Source organism: Lathyrus oleraceus, chromosome 4 (assembly GCF_024323335.1).
Source record: "Lathyrus oleraceus cultivar Zhongwan6 chromosome 4, CAAS_Psat_ZW6_1.0, whole genome shotgun sequence".
In the NCBI taxonomy this organism is placed as follows: domain Eukaryota; kingdom Viridiplantae; phylum Streptophyta; class Magnoliopsida; order Fabales; family Fabaceae; genus Lathyrus; species Lathyrus oleraceus.
Genome location: NC_066582.1, coordinates 271004132 through 271012315, shown reverse-complemented (window position 1 = coordinate 271012315; position 8184 = coordinate 271004132). Strand labels below are relative to the sequence as shown.

At 38.2% G+C, this 8184-nt stretch overlaps 1 protein-coding gene across 1 annotated transcript; it reads left to right on the top strand.

Moving 5' to 3' along the window:
• The first annotated feature begins 4843 nt into the window (after window positions 1-4843).
• Window positions 4844-7515, top strand: LOC127075046 (pentatricopeptide repeat-containing protein At1g08070, chloroplastic). Its single transcript, XM_051016496.1, has one exon. The coding sequence runs from the start codon at window positions 5267-5269 to the stop codon at window positions 7076-7078; it is 1812 nt and encodes a 603-aa protein (XP_050872453.1). The 5' UTR covers window positions 4844-5266; the 3' UTR covers window positions 7079-7515.
• Window positions 7516-8184: the final 669 nt, after the last annotated feature.

The following is an 8184-nucleotide window of genomic DNA, read 5'->3' as shown; positions in this document are numbered from 1 at the left end:
GTATGACAACCTCATAGAGGAATTAAGAAAGCAAGGTTGGGAAAACTATTTTCAGCGTCTCTATGGCCCAATCTACACTTTTCTGGTCAAGGAGTTCTGGAGATTTGTATATTCAGATGACCAGTGCATCCTCTCACATGTTCTGGGGGTGAAGATAGTTATCATTGAGAAGTCCATAGCCAAACTTCTGAATATGGAGAAGACGGGGGGAAGAAGGATCTACAACATCAACCCTAGGGAAAAATATATGTCCCAGGAGATTATCCCAACAATCTTCAAGCAGAGTGCTGAAGGAAACTCCTCCAAGAACAAAGAACTTCACCAGAACCTAAGGGTCTGGCTGAAGATCATTCTGGGGACTATTCATCATCGCCCAACATCCAACTCGTCAGATTACATGAACACTAGCCAGAAATGCATCCTCTACTGCCTCCACAAAGGACTCAAGCTGAATTTGCCAGCCCTCTTATTCAAATATCTGAGGGATTCTGTCAGGGACACCAGAAACAACATGAAGCCCAAAATATACATTCCTATGGAAAGTATGATCTCAGACGTCCTGATAGAAAACGGGTTAGTGGATCATCTGATTCACCACAATCTGATGGAGGATGTGATGATAAACACTGGTAGGCCTATGAATTCAAGGAATTTGAAGAGCATGGGCATCATAGAGAGAGTTCTGGTCAAGCCCTATCTGGAAACCTCTTGGGAAGCTATGAAGGATCAGAGGAAGATACCCAATGGTCTTTATCTCTTCTCAAAGATAGATCCCCCAGAGGTTATCGCCCACTATCTGCAAGATCTGGCTAATCAAGGGGTAGACATCTCATACTTTTCAGTGGATTGGCTACCTGAACAGCCACCAAACTTCATGAAGAGGCAAAGAGAGCCCTCTGAGAAGACGGAGAAAGCTAAGAGATCAAAGTTGGGAGAACCTTCTGTGTCCAGACCACTTGTGCCTCTGATCTCCTCCTCCTCTCCAAGTAAGTCTCAACCCTTTAACTCTCCTTCTTTACATTTAAGACAACTGTCTTTTTCCTTACCTCAACCTTCCCCCATATATACACACTTTGAACCCACTACCTCTCTCACAAATACTTCTGAAACTCCCACATATAACCCACCATCACCTCCCCTTCAAAAATTCAATCTAACCACCATAACCCTACGAATATCTGAAGCCCAACTATTCAACGAACCCATATCACCACCCTCTTTCACTCCCTCATCTCCACCTTACTACAATATCTCTTCTGACTCTGACCAATCTGACCCTCAATCCCCTACTCTTGCTCAACTCTAGGCTTGTGCCCTCTCCGTCCAAAACCCACCTGATCCAGAAACCAACATTCTTTCACCATCCGAACAACCACCAACACCACCCTCTGAACCTTATATAGGAACCCCTTATGAAAACCCCATTACCCAACAATCTGAACCTCTCACTAAAACCATCCTCACACCACTAGCACCTATATCTCCCATCTCTGAACCTGAACCTACCTTTCTCACACTGGAAGAGGCAGTAACATTATTTGTTGAGTCTTCAGTGGAGAAGATCGGATCGCTATTTGAAAACTCTATAATCAGTGATGATCCCTCTGCAGTGAGGATTCACTGGAATAGAGTGATCAGATGGATGACATTTGAGGCTTTCAAGATGAAAGGTCTCTCTGAACAAGTCCGAAATGACTTCATCAGAGAAGTTGGAGAGAGGTTACAGGACCGTCTGGCTAGAGAGACAGAAGAAAAAGCTCGCAGAGAAGATGAGGAAAAGGCTAGTCTGAAAGAAGAAGAGAGAGCAAGAGGATTTGTTGAAAAGGCAGCCGCTGAGGCTGCTGCTGCTGCTGAAGCTGAAGCCAAAGCCAAGGTTGATGCTGAAGAAGCAACACACATAGCTGCGGAAGAAGCTGTCAAGGCTAGGGACGATGCTCTGACTCAGGGGGAGCAATCTTACTATGATTTCTCTCCTCTAATGTTTAAGACTCTGGAAGAGCTATAGAAAGAGCAACAGATTATGAGATCAAGACTTGATCAACAGGACTTCATCAACTCCAACATTCAGAACCTATTGACTCAGTTGCTTCAGAGGATGCCGCCTCCTCCGAACCCTTAGGCACACTTAGGATTTTCTTACTATTTTCTCTAAGTGCTTATCTTCTATGTTTTCCTCTAAGTGTTTTTCCCCCTGTTCTTTCATATATTGTTTTCTTATTTGTACTTCTCTCTCATCAATGAATTATGCCTTACCTCATCTACTTTACTAAGTCTTTTTGAGTCTGACCAAAAGGGGGAGAATAAAACAGCCTCTGATGAAATATTACCTAAGCCTCATACTGCACTGCGCACATTTAAAACTTTTATTATGAAGTCTTAAGCTCTAAAGGAAGTATCTAAGTTAAACATATAAGAAACAAGCTATACAACGTAAGGAGGTCTGATAAGAACATCTAAAACTTCTTAAGCATCTAAGTTAAGGGGAGATTGCTTATCTCAGGGGGAGTCGTCATGCATCTGACTCTGAGATAAATCCTTTAAATTTTTATGAAGTATCATTGTTTCATCATCAGTCTGAAGGTTTTGTCATCATCAAAAAGGGGGAGATTGTTAGAATAAGATTTTGTGTCTACAATTCATTTCTAAAGTTTTGATGATAACAAAGGATGAAACAAATTGGTACGCTAACAAATTTATCTAAGTATGCAGAACTCTAACAAAAAAAGGATCAGATAGACAACATCTGACATCATGTAAGTCCAGAATAGACAACTTAGAATTAATAAAAGTAGTCGCTCTGACTCTGAAGAAAAGGAAGCTCACAGAGTCTGACGGTAGAAGACTCAGACACTCTGAATCTGAAGAGTTCTACACAACTACTCTGATGTTTCGTACTCTGAAGAAGGCTCTACAAAAAAACATATCAAGAACTTCTGAAGAAAGTCTACTCTCAGTAACTATCTGAAGTATACATGTTGAACGAGAAAATATGAATTCCGCGCACTTTGATTCAAGATCAACCACAAGACTTAGCTACGAAGTATTCCACTTTCGGTATGAATCTTTATTTGGAAAAGAATAAAACACTCTCCAAAATTGCTATGGAAAGGACAACGAACTTAATGCTAATTAAAGTCCATCATTGCCAAGATATTCATTAATGCCTTAGCTAACGGTCACATGTTCAAATCATTATATAAAGGCAGGATTATCATCATACCAATTACGAAAAACACACACAAGAATACTGCAAACAAAATTCCATATTCTCTTTCATTCTTGTTCAAATATGTTCACACGAGTTGTTGCTCTAAGTGTGAAACCTTACAGTTCTTATTGTGTTAATACTGCTTACCTAGAAACACAAATCACTTCATTGTAATTCCAAAATAGTTGAATATTTCCTCAAGTGACTTGTGAAGTCTGTAAACTTGAGAGGGCTAAGAGATCTTTACTCTCTTAGATGCTTTTGTTGTAATCTTTCTAGATTATTGGATTAAGTCCTTGTTGAAGGCGAAATCACCTTGGACGGGTGGACTAGAGTAACTTTGAATTTCAAGCGAACCAGGATAAACTTTTGTGTTGATTGCTTTATCTTTCGCATGTGTTTTATTTGCAAAAGTTTTTGTTACCTGTGAAAACAATTCAAACTCCCCTTTCCTGTTTTTCTCTACCTTCACTATATAGGTTCCAGATAGGATCTTGCACTTTAAGGAGTCAGGTTCCCCAATGATGGGCATTTGAGTATTGATGGAGGTCACATGCTCATATGGGTTGATGCATCCATCAAATTTAGACAATTATGGCAACTTAAAATTCTCTGGGACGGTACCTCCCATATTTCGTCCCATAGGAGTTGGGGTCCAGTACCTCAAGTTCATCCACCATATCAGTTTCTTGCTGGAACTATTGGATATGAAGATTGTTATCCTCCATGGTTTGGTTATGGCAACTAAGGTCATCCCTAGTAGCACACATCTCTGCAATGGCACTTTCCTCGCTAGTCGAAGTTGTTGTCTTTATGTTCGCCATGATGAAGGATGAGCACAAAGACAACATTTCGGTTGAAAGATGTGACAGTGGCCTAGGTCAATTTTACTGGGGCCCCACGATGGACGCCATTATACTTGTTAAAAATACAAATGTGTTACAACCCCTAGTGAATAAGAGTTGTCATAGGCTTTTAGGGTTATTACTGTATTGAGAGTTAGCTCAAGTGAGATGGGAATCTACTGTATTTGAGTATTTTCTCTATGATGTTAGTTAGTTAATTTTTCATGGTATCGAGGTATTACAATCCCTTGGGCCCGAATCCCAATCTCCCTTGAATACCGTAACCACTACAAAAATGGATGGTTGTTTCCCTAAAATCCATAGAGCGTAATTGAATTCCTCAACTTCTAATGCCACATTTGTTGACCTAATACACGTTTTACACATGATTGTGTGTTATGGATAGAGACTCTAGGTCGTTAGCGATGTATCTGAGAAAGGAACGCGCAATCCTTAATAGGACGTGCGAACCTATGAAAGGTTTTGTAGAACGTGAAGAAGTTCGATATATAATAGGATACTCAATCTTTAATGGGGTTGCGCTAACCAAACACATGTTTTTTTCTTTAAAATTTAAAATCTAGAAAACAAACACTCTTAATTAAAACATAGTATTACTTAATCCACGTGATTATAGTTTCTGACAAATGCTAATATATACACTATTTAAAAAATATAAACTTTGTTTCACAATTTTACATTTTTTAAAATTTTAAAAACTATACACTTTCTTAAAAAAAACAATATAACCAATATTTGGAGAACCCTTATCACATGTATGAGTTAACACGATCCTAGATTTCTACCCATCATTCCAATTCCAAAACCAATCAACTTTTACTTAAACAGTAGTAATACTAATGATTGTTGAAATCCTATTCAAAATCAAAATCAAAGAACTTTCAAGAAATAACTATAGTGGCATGAGCTTTGATTGGTGTAAAATTATAAATCAACACCAATAACTTCAAAACTCAAATTGAAATTTGCTTTCTCGTTCTTACCATTCAAAAACGAGTTCTAGCTTCCCCCTCTTTGTTGTAACGTTTACTTGGTCGAAACATGCTTGCAAACCGGTTCACTGAACCGGTCCAAACTCAAACCAAGAATTAATCGGCGTTGTTAGTAGTGAAGACTGAAGAGGTTCCAGGTAATACTGTAACCACCATTGATTTAGATTTAACATATAATCTACGGCTACAAATGCTCCCTGATGGTGGAGCCTTTAACTAAGGTTGTGTTAAATCCGGTTCAGAGAATTATAGAAGAAAAATTTATTAGTCTATTGCGTTCATGTAAATCCTGCGAACGTCTCTACCAGATTCAAGCCCAAATAGTTACCCATGGACTCCAACACAACGATTTCGTCGCGCCGAGTTTCATCGCAACGTGTTCACGACTCGGACGAATGCAACATGCACGAAAACTGTTTGATCAAATTCCCGAACCAAATACTGCTACTTGGAACGTTATGTTCCGTGGTTACTCCCAAAACGAACTTCACCGTGACGCTGTTGTTTTGTTCGGGAAACTGAACCGTGCTGTGGCGATGCCGAATTGTTTCACGTTTCCGATGATCATTAAGTCGTGTGCGAAGTCGAAAGGTTTTGTAGAAGGTGAAGAGGTTCATTGTTGTGCTGCAAAGCGAGGGTTTAAGTTGAATTCGTTTGTGGCTACTTCGTTGATTGATATGTACTCGATGAAGGGGTGTATTGAAGATGCTTATAAAGTGTTTGGTGAAATGCGTGATAGGAATGTTGTTGTTTGGACTGCTATTATAAATGGTTATATATCTTGTGGTGATGTGGCTTCTGGGAGAAGACTTTTTGATTTAGCGCCTGAGCGGGATGTTGTAATGTGGAGCGTTTTAATTTCAGGTTACATTGAAATGAAGAATATGGTTGTTGCAAGAGAGCTTTTTGATAAGATGCCGAACCGGGATACGATGTCGTGGAATGCTATGTTGAACGGTTATGCTGCTAATAGGGATGTTGAGTTGTTTGAGAAAATGTTTGATGAAATGCCGGAAAGGAATGTATATTCTTGGAATGGACTAATTGGTGGTTATGTAAAAAATGATCTTTTTTCGGCTGCTTTGGAGTCGTTTAAACGGATGTTGGTTGAGGGTCATGTGGTGCCTAATGATTTCACGCTTGTGGCTGTGTTATCTGCGTGTTCGAGATTGGGAGCACTTGATATGGGGAAGTGGGTGCATGTGTATGCAGAGAGTATTGGGTATAAAGGAAACTTGTTTGTTGGGAATGCTTTGATTGATATGTATGCAAAATGTGGTGTTATTGAAAACGCGGTTGCTGTATTTAACTGTTTGGATAGAAAAGATATAATCAGTTGGAACACTATCGTTAATGGACTAGCCATACATGGACACGCACCCGACGCGTTGAGTATGTTTGATAGAATGAAGAGTGAGGGAGAAGAACCGGATGGGGTTACTTTTGTTGGGATATTGTTTGCTTGTACTCATATGGGTTTGGTTAAAGATGGTTTTTTGTATTTCAAATCAATGGTTGATGATTATTCAACTGTACCTCAAATTGAGCATTATGGATGCATGGTTGATTTGCTTGGAAGAGCTGGTCTTTTAGACAAAGCATTGAGTTTTATAAGAAATATGCCAATGGAACCTGACGCGGTTATTTGGGCTGCATTACTAGGAGCATGTAGGATATACAAGAATGTTGAGATAGCTGAGCTGGCTCTGCAGAGGCTCATTGAACTTGAACCAAAAAACCCTGCAAATTTCGTCATGCTTTCGAACATATATAAAGATTTGGGGAAATGGGAAGATGTTGCCAGATTGAAGGTTGCAATGAGAGATACTGGGTTTAGAAAATTGCCAGGATGTAGTGTTATTGAGTGTAATGATAGTGTGGTGGAATTTTATTCATTAGATGAGAGGCATTCAGAGACAGAAAGTATATATAGGGTATTGAAGGGATTGACAGTGTTGTTGAGATCACATGGATATGTTCCAAATCTCACGGATGTTGCTCAGGGAATCTGAATGATAGGTTATGTATTATGAGTGAGTAGGTGTTATCAATTTTTTTCTTGTTGCTAAACCGAATATCTTCTACGCACAACTGCAGACCGCAGATACCATAATGGATGACAAACAAAGTTCTCCTCCAAGAATTTTAGCTTTGCTGCATTTTTGAGGTTGAATTCGAACTCATGGTGATCTCTAGTGAAGATGGCAGAGACTCAGATTATTTCATCAAAGTGCTTTTGGATTGAATAGTCAATTTTTTTTATGAAGTGCCTCTTATAGTCCCAGTTCTTTAAATTATGGGAGTTGTTTTAAAAATCAGCTTTATGGCCTTTGAAGTGGTGAAAATAATGCATGCAAAATCATTATGAAAATCTTTTGTTGTAAAAATGTGTTGTAGTATATGTAAAAATTACTTTACATTATGTCATACATCAAAAGTAGTTATATCACATTCCATTTTTTTTATTTACATACATGATAAATATTTGCTAAATTAGTGCTTAATTTTTGTTTACCCCAATACATTCTAAATCCCAGAAGAAAAAGAAGTCAACATGCAGAAAGAATTCTTTATAAACAACACAATACAAGAAATACAACACAAAAAACCCAAAACAGTGGTTCTGGTCAAAATTGGATTCAAATGTGCGTAGAAATTTTTTGAAAGGTAATTCAAAATTTCGGTACAATCAAAATTTTCGATAGTAAATTCATAATTATTATGATATGAACTAATATCAGAATTATCAAATATTTTTGGTATGTTTGAAATTTTATCGGTATTTTCAAAAAATGTATGTTATACCAGAAATTTCAACCAATATAAAATTTCTAGTAGTTCAATTTTATAAGATTTTCAACGATTAAGATTTTGCCATAATGAATTCAAAATTGTATAAATAGAGGTCATTTGTTGTTGAGAAAAACATCTTAAAATGTCTATTCCTCAATTTTTGATTAAGACGGAAGTGTACTTCAACAGAGCTGCATCTTCCGTAGAGTTTCGGCTTCTGGATCAAACCAGCTCTCGCCTCCTTGAGATCCAAGTTGAATGAATTGTTGTCTGATACCGATAAGAGAAATGTGAGAAAGATCGAGTTTCGTGAAGATTGGGTTGA